The following is an 18940-nucleotide window of genomic DNA, read 5'->3' on the forward strand; positions in this document are numbered from 1 at the left end:
CAACGCGCCAACATTAAATTCTGCGTTAAATTAGTCAAGTCTCTAACAGAACCGTTACAAATGATTCAGCAAACCTAGTTTTCTGAAGCAAGCCCTTTTAAAATGTGATTTACATTTTTTTTATGTCATCTATATCTCTGAAACGGTATTCTTATGCATAGCTGACTCTTCGTAGGCTTGTTGAATCATTTGTAACATTTCTGTTAGAGACTTCTCTAATTTAGCACAGAATTTAATGTTGGTGTATTGTCGAGCGTTCCTTCCATTACACCGATTTTTAAACAAATTTTTAACACTACTTTGCATAACTGTATCTCATTAATTATTGAATCAAATAATTTAAAACTTGAACCACCTGTTGAGTATTGAGTTGTAAATAACCCTCTAAAATGGCAGCACAAACGGATCAAACGGAAATGCGAAGCGAGTCTCAAAACTTAATTATACATTGCTCGTTCTTTTTTCGTTTCTTTAATAATGTACGAGATCCAATCTAAATTATCGTATAATATTATACATGTATTGCTTGTTTTTTCAAAACATATCTATATCGCATCTCTTTTAATCGAGGAAAGAAAGGGGTATCTGCGATATAGTTAATCTCTCAATTATAAAATATATTTTTCCTCTCTCTTAAATTATATATTATATTACAAAATTATATATTGTATAAAATAACCCTCCATGGGTACACCTTGACGTGGTGGAGTGGCTTCAGTACCTGGACGGTATGCCTTAAGGTCCTAAGGGTCCTCAAGGTTTACTGCGAAGGGGAAACCAAGTACCCAGCGTCGTCGTTGCTGTCATCGTGCCGCGGATGGCTCGTCGTATCGTTGGTGCTGTCATCGTGCCGCGGACGGCTTGTCGCGTCGTCGGTACCGTCATCGTGTCGCGGACGGCTTTCGCGTCTTTCGCGTCGCGTATCCGTACAGCATTGCCACGAGTCGCACAATGGCTCATATGTGGCACGCGCATTTGTGCGTTGAACGCACATTAGTGCGTCGTCGTTGCCGTCATCGTGCCGTACGAGCAACGATGCGTCGCGTTGTCGCGATATCGCGTTTTCGCGTCGTCGCGTCTTCGCGTTGGACTTTTATCTCGTTTTCACGATTGTCACCGAGGATCATACTTTGTTGCCGACTAAATGGGATGTCTCTCAGCGTTGCAATCGTTAATATATTAATACCTATTAATATAATTAATTTTGTATTAATATCAGTTAATATTAATATTATATTAATATTATATATTATATAAATATTTATGTATTAATAAATTTAATATATTAATGTAGGCGCAACGTTAAAACGCCTCAGTATCGCGGCTGAGGTGAATGCCGGCCGCGTAGCAACGTATGTTCGTGCATAGTATAGATGCATGTTCGCGCGGTTAATCTTGAACTTCGGTTCGAGAATCGGCTGTTGAGGGCACGTTCTGCTCCGACGAACGGTTCGGCCCGAATCGGTTAGAGTTCGGTCGATTGTTTTGGAATGATCGTTAATGGGTCCCTTCTCTTGTACCGTCTAACAGCACATTGTAGAAATACTAAAATGTTTGGCATCTGAGGAGTCGGCTGTTCTAATTAGGTTCGATTTTCGCTCGCTAGAGAAGTTGATCTCCCGCTTTCGAAATGCTAGATTGTTAGCACGTAGAAGGTGGGTATCTTCATTCTCGACCCGTCTATCAGCCTTACGATAAACCCGGCTCAGTCTGTATGATAGAGACTTGGTGGTTCGTATGAAATCGTTCCTAACGATGTTCTAGTCGGCCCTCGATGGGAGCAGGCGCGGGTCAAGAGTCGAGCGAACCCCATTCGCGATTATTCCATCGATCGATTTCGTCTTCTTCCGCTTCCGCTTAACCTTTGCTCGAAGTAATCGGTGAATTCCCGACTTGTCGACTCGAAGTATGATTCTCACGTGAAGCGGGGTTCGATCGTACCGAAATTCGAAAGTGCGGGAGTGTCGTTCAAAGTATCGCGCTTACAAGTGCGGAAGTAATCTTTTAATAAAAGTGCGGGAGTGCCGTTTAAGTATCGCGTGTGTAAATCAACCTGAGATGAGGAGGAGGTCTAGGAGAGGCATCATGCAACGGTGGAGCAACCCTGTGGTAAGTAATTTGTTATTTATATATTAATTATTTATTAATTGCGTACGTACAATTTAATTTAAACAATTATTTAAATCGCGTAATTTGATTTTTATTTATATGATTTAAACAAGAAAGAATTAGAAAGAAAAAGATTTTTATATAAAAGCTATAATTATAAAAGTTTCCACTTTTAGATTATAGTCTTTATATGAAATTATTAAAGTTATTAGTAGTTGTTTTCTTTTCAAAACTTATAAAATTATCTTATTAATTTGCTTATTATTATATGTATTGAATATAAAATTCAATGCGTATAATAAAATTTTTGAAATATTGATTATTTTGAGCATTGCTACAATTTGCATCTTCTATTTGTATGTTACAGATCAACGTAGCGATCCTGATATTCTGAGAGGAGGAGGAGGAGGCCTAGGAGAGGCATCCTGCACCAGCGGAGCAACCCTAGGGTGAGTATTTATTATTTGTATATCAAAATTGTTAAAAATCGCGTACGTGCATTAATTCGCTCTTTTTATTTAAATGAATTAAACAAGAGAAAGTTAAAAAGAAAGATTTATATTGTACATATAAATCCTATAAAATTTGAAAAAAAAAAAAAAAATTTTATAATTTATAAAATTGTTCTATATTTATATAGAGCTTCTTAGTATTGTACGCATCGGATATAAAATATTCCGCACGAAATATTAATTATATTTTGGACGCTGCTATAATTTGGACTTTGTATGTTACAGACAACGTAGCATCAAGACCAACAACTCCGCTGTTGCGCATCAGTGCCGGTGAGTAACAAACTTTTATTTAATTTTAAAGTAACGGATTTGTAGATGTAGATTGTAGTTTGTAGATTGTAGATAAATCCGTTACATTTAAATGGATGAGCTAAAATAGATCAAATTGAATAACGTTTAATAAGTTTTTTTTATATGCATTGCATCCATTGCAAAAGTAAATTAGAATCTAAATTAAAGAAAGAAGATCATAGAAAACATTTTTTTTTCAATTTGTAGATTAATCAATTTGATTATTTGATTTATTGTATAAAAACGTTAGTAATTTTATCAATTATATTATTTTATAATTAATTACGTGTGATGGTAATTTATTTTTATAACGCACGCTGATCTTATCCTAATTTCTTACAGCTCATCCATATCGTAGAATTTGTTTGTAGACATTGTTTTTAAACTTTGTTTTAACTGATATCAGAGAAACCAAATGATCAATCAATTAAATTATCTTTAATATGATAATAAATGACATAAATTATTTTTTATTAATTGTTTTTTATTACTTGTATAAATTTATTTGATTTTATTATAAACTATATATTATCATATATTATTATATAAATTAAAATTATATATTATTATAAACATGCATTATTATATTATTAAATAAATTATATATTAATATATAAATTTTAATCAAATTTATATATTTCTTATAATTTATCATAATATTTTAATCAAAATTTTGATTGATAACTTAGTTTTGTCTCAGTTAAAATAAAGTTATATTAAAATGAACGAACGATCGTAAAATCATACGATCGTCATCGAGCGTGAAATGTTTACGCTCATCTGCCGGTGACAATAATTACTCGGCAAAAGAAGGAGTTTATTTCCTTAGCGCAAGAAAAATCTTGCGCGTATTCACCGGCGATAATAAATAGCCGGCGATAAAAGGAATGTCTCTCCTTTTTCGATCTCTATTTAGACATCGATCCAGAAAGTGGCCAACGAAAGGTAGGTCCAATTGGCCCGAAGAATGGATATAGGCTACGCAAAATAGGCGGCCAATACTGGCCAAAATACGTAGCGAGAGGTACATAAGGTACGATATTAGGGTGCGCGATTAGGGCACGCGAGCAGGCCGCGCGGTTAGGGATATGTTTTCCAAATCTCCGCTGATTCAGCCAGCAAATAGGATTATTAGGACTATAGGGATCATTAGGACATTAAAGAAAAAGCTACAGAAATAAAATTAAAATATGTAATAATAATATCCAATTTAAATTTTATTTCCAAAAAAATTTTAAAAAATAAATCACAATAATATTATAAAACATTCTAATATGTTGTAATATATATTTTAAAAATGTTGAATATATATATATATATATATATTGTGCAACTTATGTAAATATGTATAAGTCCAAATGTATGTTAATACTTTCAGTATCAAATTATTTGCATTATAAAATGTTTATATAAATTTAATATATATATATTTGATAGTGATAGCACATCAATTATCAATTTATAAATTATATAATAATAATTGTATTTTAATTCTAATTTAATATTGAACTTATAATTGTATTACATAAAATTATATTTATTATAATTGTATGTAAATTATATGAAATATGTATTCTTTTGTAAATTATACGAAAAATTACTCAAAAACATGTATAATGACAATATATACAAAATTGATTCAATTAACATATGTATATCTGTTTCTAAAGTATTGTATATGATGTAAAAATATTCTCATACATATAAATTTAACCGTATGTATTTTCATACCAAAGAGTCGTTAATAAAATCGGGAAACTTTATATATATTTTATATATATTTCAAATTTTTTACAAATTTTACAAATATATATAATTCTTTGGTATTGAAGATATTGAATAAGAGTGAAAATTCAATGTTAAATTAACGATTAAATATTATCTTCTCATTCATGAAATTTAACGATTGTCCTCGATATTGCAGAATCGCGAGTAAATTAGTATGAATTTTATGATTTATTTTCCCCATGCCGGACAGGTCGAAGAGAAAAAGTCAGACTAAGAGAGATACTGTAGTTATATTTTTTATATTAATATTATTAAATAAAATAAAAATGAAAAAAATAATAATATAGAAAAAGTAGCTTTAATCGTTTTTGAAATTAATGTCATATAAATACATATCTAAATCTCCCCAAAAAACTATTATTTTCACATTTCTGATCTGTTAATTAAAATTCTGAGTGGAATTCCACAAGATAAAACAGCCTTAACATTTGATACGCTAAAAAAAAAAACAATAAGATATCGCGATTTTTGGATATTTTATGACATTTTGCAAAATATAATAACTGATAGTATCATCGGCGATCATATATAAATATGAAAAAGTTAATTAACGCTGTCAACAATTAAAACTACTTAAAAAACAATAGAATACGGTTAAAATTGTAAGAAAACATATTTAATTATGTTTATATAAATTCGTTTATAATAGTTTTTAATGTGCATCGGTGCGCATTAATCTATCCAATTGAATTCATAAATTAAAAAAATAATTGGATAATATAATTATTAAAAAAAATAATGGAAAAGCTATATAAATTAAAAGCATGATTTGATAATACTTAAAATGCTTAATATTTTTGTTTCAAGAATAAGAAAAAAGTGAAAACAATTTATTGTTAATATTTTCTACATGTTATATTTAAAAATTAGGAAAAAAATAAAGAAAATTTATTTTAAAAAATTTATTTCATTTTACATGCGCATATACACACATAAAAAACTTCAATTATAATTTATTATCGCTATAATATATACTAGAATGACAAAACATCACGCGCAGCTAATAAAACATTAATAAATCCATAATATTTTTAATTCAAAATTATGTATTTAACATAGACATGCATTAACCGGTCATTTTACCATGGCACCGAAAAGTGAATCTGGCAATGTAATTCTGCCGGTTCTAAAATGGATCTAACTGACGCTATTTTACAAGCTAGAAAAAACATATATATATGTATATATATACACGTGTGTGCGCGTGTGTATACATATATACATGCATAAAAAAGGTATTTGAATGCGAAATTTATTTAACATTAATTTTATAAATTATTTGTGTGTATATATATATAAATTTCACACTCAAATACCATTTTTCTTACTTTTTTTTATACAATAAGACTTTGGAAAAGGATTAAAGAATGACAAGACATTTACAAGAACATAAAAACTTTATTATGGTCCATAATATCAGGTATAACAGTTATACTTACTTTATGGAAAAATTGAATATCTCTAAATATTTATGCTATAGAGTACATATATAAGATCTCATGTGTTTACACGAATATTATAATTTTTTTTCGACGTAATGCTCGATGACTTTCACTCGAATAAAAATATTATGGAAATCAATCTAGCTCATTATAAAATATAATAATTACGAAGCGCTTTTGCAACGATTGTTGAATTCATCAACAAAAAAATACATTAACATGGACGGACTATACACACTCGTATTATAGTAAATCAGCGTCAATCAGGCTAACGAAAGGGATGCTTAGCGAGTGTATGATCGATTTTAAATGTATAATATAATTTAATTCGCTAAAATGCTGCATGTATATACAGGATTAATTACGACGAATAAGTATACAGGTTTATTATACATGCGGATATTATCCGCGCGATTTCCGAGAATAACGCCCTCATACGTGCAAACGAACTTCAAACAACGTTCTCGAAATTTAAAAAACTAGTTTTAAGCTTCCTGTTAAGAAGCTAAGAAATTTTATGATGTATTTCTTAATTATCTTATTTTCTGATTGTTTATAGTTTATTTTTCAGTCATTTTTTAAGTATAATTTTTAGGCAAAAAAGCACGGAAATAGGAGACCAATACATTTCCTAACATAATTATATATATTGGATTTCTTTATTATAGTAACAGCACAGTAATTTCTTTCAATTAATCATTAACAGGACACAGACCCATATTTACATGACTGTTTGGAACCGTAATTTAGTCTAATTCTGAATTTGTTTAAATTAATTTTAATAAGAAAATTGCATTCATCATGGAATTAAATGAGATTAAACTCATGTAACAAATCTTCACATTGAATATATAAGATTCGTAACGAAGGTTCAAGATATTCAAAAATGTGGAGCAAACTGTATCATGCAAAACTTAATTTTCTCTCTAAATATTTAACGAAAAAAAAAAAAAAAAAAAAAAAAAAAAAATATATATATATATATTAAGAAATAAATATCGTAAGAACACAAAAATACTTCGGAATAGTAACAAACGCGCACATGTTTAAGCACACGGGAGGAGAACAACAATGTTTTAATTTCACTGAATTTAAACACGGGAGACTACTCGAGAGAATTAGCGTCGCGACTTTGATTAACGAGATATTCTCTCCATCTACATTACAGGTAGAAAGTTATAACTTAGAAAGAGGCAGGAAATGAGGCTAACCGGAATCATGGTTGATCCAAAATCAGCGGATTGAAACTTAGCCGTGCGCATCACGCATCAATAGGATGTGCGATCGACGTTTAATCGATATTCTCAGTCTATATCACAGAAACGGAACTCTCCATTTCGCTCGCAGTCTTTTTTTCATCGTTGCTGTCGTTGCCATCGCCGTTGTCGTTGTGGCGACAGTGCTCGTTGATCTGTTCACCGGGGACTAGAGATGCGTCTTTCGATAGGATTAAGGAATCTTGGCCGATAGGCGCGGCGGCTTCGACTAGATTCTCGACGGACGCTGCCATCATCGGCTCCTCATGGCAGAAGCTCCTACGCAGTGATTGTTGCGTTCTCGCGGTACCTCTACGTATGCTGCTGCGCAGCAAATTCGCCACGTCAGTGGCCGTCAAGTTCGAGCCGGATAGAGTGGCGATGTTCGCAACATTGTTCGATCGGCGACCTCGATCGAGGGTCGACGAGTGAGTGCGTTCCAATGCGCGCGATCTCTCGATCCCGATACCGATCCGGCTGGCGCGATCGATTGTGTTTGGCCGAACATTCCGACGCTCGTCCGACGCTCGAACGTCCACGCCCTGTTGTCGACCGCTTCTTCCCGTATTAGTTACATCCGGTCGCGGTTCCAAAGGCACGTGGATTGCGACTTGATCGTACGAAATCGGCATGCCGCCGCTCTGATTCATTTCCACCAGTACGGTCGCGTAATCCGGCGGCGGCGGTGGTTGCTGCAACGCTGGTCTCTGCCGCGGCGCGCTACTTTCCCCCAGAACGTTCGCGATCCTCCGTACGCTTCGTCGAAAACTCTGGCGCAACATCTTCGCGATTCTCGCGCCGGTCGCCGTGGTGTAACTCGGCGGCGGTGTATACTTGGGCGGCGGATCTTCAAACGGTATCTCTGTGGTCGCGGCGGGTAAGATTCCGTTGCCATGCAAGCTGCCGATGCCAGTGTCATTCCCGATCTGGGTCTGCGCGTCACGAGGATCCTCCGGTTCCAGCGGTGGCCGATAAAGTAATTGAATTCTCTATAAAAAATGAAACGGGTTGAAAAATTGAATTATTATTTGTATATTGAGGGAGTAATATATAATAAGAGTATCAGTTTTAATGTAGAATGATATCACTGTGTAACACGTGTTCATTCATGCAGAATTTAATGAGGACTTACTCCGTTACACTGTTCACAGTGATTTACTGTTATTTCCACTTGTTCATTCTATCGTCAGCACAAACAAAAAGATAAGTTACATGAAAAATGAGTGAGTAATTTCTGATGATTTTTAAACGATACTTATAATTTTCTATCTTTTTTTATTCCGCGTAGACCTATTATCCATTTTCTCAATTAATGGCAGAAAAATGCAAATTTTGTAAGTTTTGATATAAGCAGAAATACTTACGTCAAATATATCGGATGGTCCACTGTTCAGATATCGACACGTTTGTATGATAGCCACTGCTGGTATCATCAGTATCGGTATCAGCTGAATCGCCGTCCCGAGTTGCCTTGCCCAAACGGCCCAGTAATCTCTGCTCGTACGACGATAAGAGTACAATTCTCGGAAACCGCTGCTTTTGAATATCGTGATACTGAGAACCTGAAAACGGCGTATATAATACCAATACCCAAGCGTGCCGTGTAAACTGATATTTCTAAATAATAATTGAATTTACCATCAAAGTGACAGGGAGAACGACGTTCCAGATGAAGGATAATAAAGGTCCGGCCCAATATCTAAGGCAATGGCCAGTCGGTGGGAATAATTCGGCGACGACCGCCTCGCCGGTGTGCGGCCGTCCGCGGACCGCGAACACGACGCCGATTTGCGTTAGATATAGAACGATTATCCACCATGCCCCACCGACGGTATAATCAAGATAGTACACGACGTAGATACCCAACTGTAAGCACACAGTAATAAGAATATAAAGAATAATTATAATTCTTCATGATATTAAAATTCTTATATTTAAGAGTAAAAGTATTTATTTTTTAAGAAAATTATTATAATTAGAGATAATAATTCTTTCTTTCATATATATAAATATAGATATAAATTTATTTGATAAATAATAATTTAATAATAGATATAATATTGTAAATATATCATCAGTATTACCATTACAATTATTACCATTTATCGTTATCATCAGCTTTATTATCATTAGTATCGCTAAAAGTATTACAATTATTGAGCTATTAACGACGTCGTCGAAGCACTCGTTTTTATATCTTTCACTTGCACGTCCAAGAACATAACATTATTCTTGGTGTAACTGGCGTATCTACTTAGCATGGTATGTGGAACAAACATATATAATCCGGATTCTTTATCAGGCTCGTTAGAATCGTCTCTATCGCGACCTATGGTCTTCACGATTTTTCTAACGTCGTTCGCGGGATTGTCTTGATCTCGAAGAATCACGATGGCTCGGAGTATGCAAGGCCAATCCAACAGAGGATCCCACTTGCCTTTCTCCACGCGCAAACATCCGATAATGTGACGATCCTTCCACTGTCCTTTGCCATTCAGAAATAATTCCATTTTCAGGGTGTAGCCGTATTTCTTGTCGTAGAATACCGGGCTGTAATACGCGCAATCGGTCTCCCTTGCTTCGCTCATCTTCTCGTTGTAACGGTCGATTCGCCATATAATGCGGCCGTTTGTTGAGGCGCTTTCCTCGCACAAACACGAAGAATTCGACAGCAAAGGTGCTGGTGTGCAACTTTTCGCGATCAATTCCTCGATGTATCTTAGATTCTCTTTCATTTGAAACTTGAGACCTTTCAAGTCCAATTTTTGTTTGGCGGTGCTTTCGGAACATGTAATTTCTTTCGCTAAACTATCGAACTTTTTCGACAAGATGTCATGTTTGAACATCAGGTCCTTCGAATCCTTACATCTCATTTCCAACTCTAGTTTCAAATCGTTGACACGCTGCGAGTGTTCCTGCCATATATCGCTCGCGCGTACACTCTCTTTAGCGATAAATGTCTTCAAATCTTTTAATTCTTTAAACCAATCGGTTGATGCACATTTGTTTTGCTCGCCTATCAATTCTCCTTCGAACATCTTCAATTGTTCGAATATCTGCCGAAAGCTCGAACTAGTGCGATGCTGCATATTGTCACTGATCATCTCCAGATCGTTTAATCTCATATTCAGTATTGCATCGTTACCGCGAAACTCCTCGACCGCTTCTGCGATATTCGATTGCAACGCGATGAGAGATTCCTGCTGAGAGTACAATAAGCTCAAGCTCCTAGAGAGGTCGTCCTGCAGGCGAATTCGCTCTTTTTCTCCTTGATCGATAGCTAGACGCAGTAACGTCAATACCGAGAACACCTTTTCCTTCCACACCGAATCTTGTATGTCTTTTATCTGATTATTTCTCCTCGACATTTTTTTGTTACACGATTTTCGATGTTCCTCCAGATTCCTGCGGGAAACGTAAACTCCGCATCTGTTGGGACATTCCTCCAAGACCGATGCGCACTGCGTGATGTGTTCGGTCAAGAATTTTTCCTCCAAGAATACATTGCAAAAATAGCAAGGTACGCTACGATGCACTATAGCGTGAACGTTATTACTCATCTTTCGTTTAATACGAAAGCGCTTGTAATACTGGGCGCGGAGCGAAACTAAAACTCGCGCTGATAACAATTTTCTGAGCAAACGAAAGATTGCGCGTACTATCTGATAAAAGCAGTACTCTGTAGCGATAATACTACAGATATATCCGAGCTGCGTGGTTATTAAATACTTGTGTGTGTCGCGTATAAATTAAAATATAATGTCTGTGTATATCTGTGTATATACTCGTAATTAATAATATAAATATTTACGCGTAACAAATATTTCGTTTTATTAATTATATCTTTAGATGAGACGATAAATTTGTCGAACAGAAATATTAATCACTTTCGAATCGGCGCATATATACTATTAAGGAATTTTGACATACCTCTGTAGCCATAGGCAATCCGAGTATGTAGGCACAAGCGCAGCTAAAAAACGTAATGGTGGTCTCCCAGAGCTTCATCATTTTCGTATTTATTGCCATTATACCGGTTATTACGCAATGCCATATTGCCAACTAAAACAATTAATAAAACACATATATAAGCATTTTTTTATATTATATGTAAGATGATAAAATTAAATATATTTGGATGTACTCTTATTCGTAGTTTCTCATTTATATCGCGGCTATAAGAAATTATATATATATATATATTTAAATATACCTGTTGCGCGATCCCAAATAAGATAAGGATAAAATAAAACAGGACTGCCCAGAATGGTGATACTTGTTCGGTGCCCAACAATGCCAATGTTGCGGGCACCAATTCAGTGGCCAGGCGTAACACCTGGTATCCGGACTCGATGCTCGTGTCTACGCCGGGTCGTATTACGCGTTGACCGAGAAGGAAGGACGCGTGAGACATGAATCTCTCCGGCGTACTGCTATGACCCGACGGTGCCGGTTTATTGGCGAGCCTTATAAATGTGTACCCTGATATTCTCTCTGTAAAATCGTCCGAGAATGAAAATGCATTGATCCGATTGCTCGAAGTAATATGATACAAAATGGTTGTACTTACCAAAGGAACTAGTGGTGTAAATGTAACCGTGAAGTCTGAGGATTTGTACGCAGGTATTCGCTAAGAAAGCCCCAAGTAAAAGCACCACAAATGTCAGGATCACCACGAGAGTTGTATCTCGCTGTAGGAGATGCTTGTGCTTGTTGTGAGCCGCTATCTGAAATTGGCGGGATATTCTGACAAATTAGCTATGATCCGCGAGAGAGAAAGAATACAATCGCGAAAGAGAAAAATAGAAAAAATCAAATAGAAAAAATAATTATATATATATATATATATATTCGCAAAAAGATAATGGTCGTGCGATTATCGACGATGATGGAAATGATACCTGCATAGCAGCCGCACCAAGTAAACCCCACGTGAGGAAGACCTCGTTTGAGGCAGCCACCCATGACTTTCCATTAATGAAGAATTCGTTCCAAACAGTAGCGGGGAAAAGTTGGCTTATCGAGCCCGGCGGAGTAAGTCCTAGCAACTTCGTGCAAAGGACTAATGTACCGAACACGGGCACCAGGGTGAAAACGTATACAACCTTTCCGTAAGATCTCAGCCCTAAATGAAAATAGAAGTAATAAAACTTTTTGCACATAATTATTGCAAAATTTGATAATAATAGATTTTTCTCTTTGCATATTATATATAAATATAAGAATTCGTTTCCTAAATAAATATACATATACAGAATACCTAATTATGACTTAAATTATCTGTGTTATACGAGCAGTTAGAAATAATTTTAAAATATCAAAAAATGCATACTATAAAAAATTTATTACATGCATATCATATGTTCTTCCTGAAACTTTAAAACTTTTATTGAAAACATTTTTCGATAATTGCAGAGATAATTTAAGTTTTAAGTCATAAAGTTAAGTTAACGCAACCTGTATGTATGTATATATAAATACAGTTTTAAATTATTTCTTAGTTAAATCTTTTAACAATTCTATATGATTCTTATACAAGAGGACCGGTAAAATTTTGTCATAAAAAATTAACAAATCATTACGCGCATTCAAGATTGTCAATAAGAAATCTTTGTGCAATCTACACATTTTTTTCGGTCTTAATATTCACCTTTACTCAACGAAACAAATACAATCATCCACACGACGGCTAAATTGAAGGCCACTTGGAACTTTAACGTGACGACACCGGGATCGGCCTCGTTCAAGTGGTGTCTTTGCAATACGGCGCCGCTGAAGTAATCCGGAACGGTCTCGTATAATTTGTACGAAGTGGTAGCATTGTGCGTGGGACGGCTGTCGTCTCGATAGAGAAGAAACGGCTCCGCCCATCGATACTTGTCCTGCTTCGTTATGAACGAATCTCTGCAATCAATGTACGATGCATTTCATCCTACTTGATCAATATAGCGTGATATTAATATCCGATACGCATATAAGTGATGGATATAGAGGCTCGAGAGAGGTGTCGAGAAAAAATGTAAAACATCGTACACGGACAAAATTTTATACAAATATCATTACATACATATGCAAACTTTTAACGAATATGCGAACCGGCTTTCTCATCGAAAATTTTTGACCGATTATCACTTTTATTCTATTAATTGTCCTAGTCGTCGTGTGATTAGAACTTAAATAATTTCTACGAATCAATTATTTTTTCACATTTTTTCTTTCATACCTTAGTTCTATCCAATCGCTATTATTATATAATTTATAATTAATTATCACACAAGATATATTCCAAGATGAGCATTGGAATGTACCTGAAGTAAACGAACATCCACGATACACCGACTATGCTGTAGATACCGATGAAAGCCTGTGCGGTGAGCAGGGCTATTCCGACACCTTGAAAAAGCGGCGAAATTCTCCACATATCCACAGAGCCGGCCGCCAGTCTTTGCCCGAGACATACTTGTAACGTCAGTAACGGGATGCCCAGTATAAATGATAAAATCAGGAACTGTACGATGAAGTTTGCTGTAAGGGAGAAGACATTGTAAATAAAGAAAAAATGTAAGTTCTCTCTTATATAATGAGAAAAGTGCTCGTAATTGTAAACATATTATTCTATGTAGTCTAGATAATCGAGCGTCTCTTTTCATTACCGAAATTAATTATTACCTTGGCAATTAGCCTCGAAACTAATTATTGGCTTTATCGGAAGTCCTTCGGAAGTCACATGTAACGAGTTATTATCAACAAGCGATATAATATAATTATTATGCGACAAAGATAACTTAACCATTGCCGTTAACTGTGGAAGAATTTGCCTCGAAATTTTTGTGCGTGTGTCGCATTCGCAATAGAAATCACACAATTTCATGGGATTAAAGGCTATATCATTCGCAAGTTTCAATTTCCGGTATTTTCACGCACAAGTTTCGCTAATCATGAATAAATGTAGATATCGGTTTCGCGCGCTGAGAGTCGCCGAAATACGATCCGATCCTCGAAATAAGACCAGTCTCAGTTTTCCTGAGTGAGCCTAGAAAATTTACGCGCGCATCTTATACATGTTATAGTTTTCTTTGTTTCGTTTTACATATTCGCCATAACCGTTCGTTATATTGTAGTATATAGCGAAAAAAAAATTCAATAGAACTTTATTGGAATTCTTATGACAGCCTTATGATTGACACATGTATATATATGTGTGTGTGTGTGTGTGTGTGTGTGTGTGTGTGTGTGTGTGTGCGTGTACACTCACCTCCAAACTGTATACTAAGAATGGCAAATCTACTGATATTAAAAAGTCCCAAGGTACAGCCGAGACACGCGAGAGCCGAACTAAGAGCGTGCGGCCACTTCCCGAGAGGATTCTCATCCTCGTCGTCGTCCTCGCCCCTGTTTTCGTTTCGCCTCTCAGCATCTCTTTGTCTCTCGCAAATCCTGGAAACAAGAAAAAGATATATAAATATTATAATATATGGACGAGTGCCGCATCAATATTTATACTCGATAAAACCGAAAATTCTCGACTTTTAATGAAAGGAAAAAAAAAAAAAATGCGGATATTTTTATGTCTAATTTATACATCTTAATATAGTTTTCAATTTTAATTTTTTTTTTGTAGATTTAACATAATAATTGTTTCTTAAAAGAAGATGCGAAGAGGGAACGATTAATTTCGACGCGACAAATTTTATTGCACGTGATAAAAAAATTGACAAATACGAGAAACGCACGTGCGTTGTACATCACGTACGCTTCTCGATTTCCGATCGCGATCTGCAATCTGACATCAATCCGAGGTCACGTCAATCCGCAGTAAAATTAGGTCGAGTGCAATTTTATCGCGTGTCGCGGTGCTTTAATACGGAAAAGGTCTTATCGTCGTCTGCGATCGTAAATTTATCGGTCCGATCAATCAACAGGACAGAATATAACTGGCAAAGAATAAATTCTTTATATCGGTATGGTAACGAAACCATCGCGTCGTCTTCTTTAAAATTAGGAGCGGGAAAAACACAACATCGATCCTCCAGAAATCCAATAAATCCATTGCGAAGACAATGAAACACGGTGAATTAAACACCGCAGGCTTAACGCGTGTACTTAATAATAATTATTCCAACGGAGTCTAAATCACAAATGACGTCAGACACGCGTCCGTAAATCGCGCGGTAATGATGACAGATCGGTACCGTTGGGCTGATCCCGTTATCGCCGGATAAAGAGGGCGAAATGAATGAAAAAGAGATGCAGTACCAATGTAATGCAGTTGAGCGTCAAAACACAAAAGTTCCCCCGCGTTCGGATAGTTTTATTTTTTGTCAGCGTATTATTGCACCGCTTAGAAATTTACTACCGAGTAAACATTTTATTTACACATATAATCGTTTTCTCGCTTCTTTTCCTTTTATGAAAATAAACGCTGACAGTGTATTCTAGATAACGTATATCGCAAAATCAATAAAAGTTAATAATGTATTTAAAAATAGACGAGATATAGTCACAGATATGTAGTCCATGATTTTTTTTTTTTTTTTTTTTTTTTTCATCTCCGAATGAATCACACATACCTATCGTAACAAAATATTGGCTTATAAATTATCTACGTTGATATCGCGGTGATTCATGTGATTTATTAACATGACACTCGAATATTATTTTGAAAGTTTTTTTTTATCATCGATCAATCATATATTCGAGAAGTACACAGAAATGACATGTCGTTAATTATATCGCAGCGATATCACGAATTCGCGTCAATTCATGCATACCCGAATAATAAAGAAACGAATATATAGCTCACACTAATTGTATAATATAGTTTACATAACATAAATAGGACCGGGATCCGATCTTATCTTATAAATTATACCATGTATTCTGTACTATTAAATTCAATGACATAAAGGATATTGTTACTTTAAGAACTACATCGTAAATTACATCTACATTAATGACAAATAATATGTTCTATAAATAATATATTTTTAAATTATTATCTCTTAAAACAGAGAAAGGTCTTTCCTAATAATCATTTCTATAAATAGAAATAAAAATAGCTGAAGCGAGTAATAATGAATTTGAAATTCATTTTAGTGTATTTATGATATTAATATTGTGTTCGATGTAAAGAATGGAACTGTTTCGACTATAAACACTTTATTAGCGAGGAGCTTAATTTAGACAGAGAAAAAGACCAGTCGATTTTGATTAATTCTCGTGGAAAACGATCCAAGCCAATAAAATGATGTTAAAATCGCGCGCGTTGGTGTGATAAATTGTCATAAAAATTAAAGATCTCTATGACGTTCTTTGGTATCTTTCAGGGAAATCTTCAGGTATATTAACGTGCACAGATAAGACGGGAGATATAGTCAATTTTTGCGATTGACGTCACGCATACGTTTCGGATCTGCGAGTCGGAAGGAAGGTCGTCCAGAAGGCCCTCGAAATATCAAGAGGTGGACGGAGGTGGCGATCGATAAACGACCAGCATCGGTGGTCACCGCTAAATGACCGCGAAGCCTCGTTACCGATGCAATTCGCGATTAGGGGCACGCGAACGCCACTCTTAACCGCACACACGCAGCCTCCTCTCTTTCTCTCGCCCGTTTGTGACTCGACACAGATTTGAGCCCGGCTCAAGTCCGCGGGTCAGTTCGCGGTCGATCGAGGGTTGGGTCACGTCGATGAAAATATCCTGCGAAGCGCAGTTAAATGGATCGACCGAAACTGCTTCGCCGCCGCACGACACTGTTATTCGAAAATAATGCAAATCAAATGCCTGATGACAAAAATATGCAGCGGAATATAAATTTAAATCGTGTGTCTTCGACTTTCCGATTTATTTCCGCGATTTATATAATTTTAATTAATAAAGGATAATACTCCGTGTAAAGATAAAATTGTACAAATATTTTTCGTTAATATTATATATAATACAACAATTATTTCTTTCGATTGTAATACTAATCCTTGACTTGTAAATTTTATAATATTTATCTTTCTCAGGAAAGTGAGAAGAGAAATGCCTCGCTTGACAAGCATTAATTCGCGAAAGGTTCCATTCAAAAAAGATTATGCAAATCTTTATTCAAAAACAGACATTACTAAATTTATTTCGAAGACATTTACGATAATTATAATATCGATATGCGGGTGTGTCGATTTGTTTAAATTTAATTAAAAAAAAAAAAAGGCATTTCATATAATACTAGTCTCTGACTTTAAATCTGAAAAGTCTCTCAAGGCAAGAGCGTCGAATTAAGAAGTGATTTCAATGAAATCGTATAGCGAGGCTAAAACATATATATATGGTATACGACAAACTGATTGATCCTTCATGAGCTAAAAATACCATTTAATATCCGCAATGTTTCATTACATCACGTTTTTATTTTTTTCAGCTTTGGGACCGCGTCCCCCCCTCCCCGTTATATCAGATCTAATTTCAGATTTTAAATGCACAATTTTTTTTCCGTTATTATATCGTGTTATAGTAAAAGATATGAGACGCGTGTTTTCTTTTTCTACTGTTTTATCTGTTTTCTTAATTTTATATACGCACCTCTATTTCTTATGTCTGTATACCTATATGTATACATATACGTATATTTATGTATATATCGAAATTTATAGTCCCGTCGTGTAAATGTTTTTGTTATTTTGTTATATCTTATGCGTATCGCGAATTTTTCGACGAGAGATACAAAGTTTCGCGAACGTGCAAAAAAATAATTTAGAAAAATTTGATCGCCAAGTAATCGCATTCGATCGTCGGCGGATCATTTATCGTTAGCAGAGGAACCAACAAATATTTCTGTTTACTCTTGACGATCGAATATTTGTGCATTTGCGTATATTATCTTTGGTGCGAATCTAAGAATTCAAAGATCGCTTAAATGTATATTTTTTCGGCATTTCCACGCCGATAAAATATATCGAACGAATGCAAACGACACACTTTGTTGTATCCTTTATTGTATACTCATGAATATAAATACTCTTGTGTGTGTACAATAAAAAAATAAAAAAAAACTACTATATATATATATAAATACTTTTATAATAAAAATATAAAAATTCTAATGAAAGATGCCACATAGAACGTTAGAGCCTTATTAGTCCTTCTTTTACTAGTATTCGTAATGGCTATACGATTATATTAGTGATACAACATAATCCTAGTTGCAGTCCGATCGTGAGAGGAAATAAAAAAATGTATTCCAATCGTACAAAGGACCAACGTAAAGTAAGAAATATAAATATGAATAATAAAACTATTTTGTTCCGTCTGAATCAGAAATATTTTTTCAATTTGTAATTACATAATAACCAGCTGACCTTACATTGTCCATCAATCATATTAAAAAGTAGATTTTTAATAGATTTCTTAAACTGACTTCTCTTACCAAATTGTCTATTAATAATTAATACCCAATGTCAATCAAGCGTTAAACTAGATATTAAAAAAATATGATAAAAGATTTTTTCAATGTTGAAGAAAGAATTGGGGAAAAAATATCAACAGGAAAAGAAA

General features: G+C 34.7%; 2 protein-coding genes and 1 long non-coding RNA gene across 5 annotated transcripts in view; 1 reads left to right on the forward strand and 2 right to left on the reverse strand.

Moving 5' to 3' along the window:
• The first annotated feature begins 1202 nt into the window (after positions 1-1202).
• LOC138943407 (uncharacterized) lies at positions 1203-3084 on the forward strand. Its single transcript, XR_011448473.1, has 3 exons — positions 1203-2109; positions 2477-2558; positions 2847-3084. It is a non-coding gene; the product is annotated as an uncharacterized lncRNA (long non-coding RNA).
• Positions 3085-6135: 3051 nt separating this feature from the next.
• Positions 6136-18940, reverse strand: part of LOC138943346 (uncharacterized) — a 55751-nt gene continuing 42946 nt past the window's right edge. For 2 of the 3 annotated variants that reach the window (XM_070314099.1, XM_070314097.1), the window contains exons 4-14: positions 14657-14838; positions 13710-13926; positions 13052-13305; positions 12303-12526; positions 11972-12128; positions 11615-11895; positions 11332-11463; positions 9040-9267; positions 8766-8963; positions 8534-8581; positions 6136-8390 (exon numbers count right to left, since the gene is read on the reverse strand). In XM_070314099.1, the coding sequence (XP_070170200.1) occupies positions 7455-8390; positions 8534-8581; positions 8766-8963; positions 9040-9267; positions 11332-11463; positions 11615-11895; positions 11972-12128; positions 12303-12526; positions 13052-13305; positions 13710-13926; positions 14657-14838 (2857 nt within the window). In that variant the 3' untranslated portion in view covers positions 6136-7454. The remainder of the gene's footprint in view (positions 8391-8533; positions 8582-8765; positions 8964-9039; positions 9268-11331; positions 11464-11614; positions 11896-11971; positions 12129-12302; positions 12527-13051; positions 13306-13709; positions 13927-14656; positions 14839-18940) is intronic. The other variant, XM_070314098.1, reaches the window with a different exon arrangement.
• Positions 9494-11027, reverse strand: LOC138943347 (TNF receptor-associated factor 5-like). Its single transcript, XM_070314100.1, has one exon. It carries the CDS (start codon positions 10959-10961, stop codon positions 9555-9557), a length of 1407 nt encoding a protein of 468 aa, XP_070170201.1. The 5' UTR covers positions 10962-11027; the 3' UTR covers positions 9494-9554.

This window comes from Polyergus mexicanus, unplaced genomic scaffold (assembly GCF_030449975.1).
Source record: "Polyergus mexicanus isolate NDT 795.1 unplaced genomic scaffold, iyPolMexi1.0 SCAF_26, whole genome shotgun sequence".
Classification (NCBI taxonomy): Eukaryota; Metazoa; Arthropoda; class Insecta; order Hymenoptera; family Formicidae; genus Polyergus; species Polyergus mexicanus.

Bases quoted from the DNA above. Each gene is read 5' to 3' on its own strand.
- LOC138943347 (XM_070314100.1), bottom strand. From the start codon at position 10,961: ATGAGTAATAACGTTCACGCTATAGTGCATCGTAGCGTACCTTGCTAT.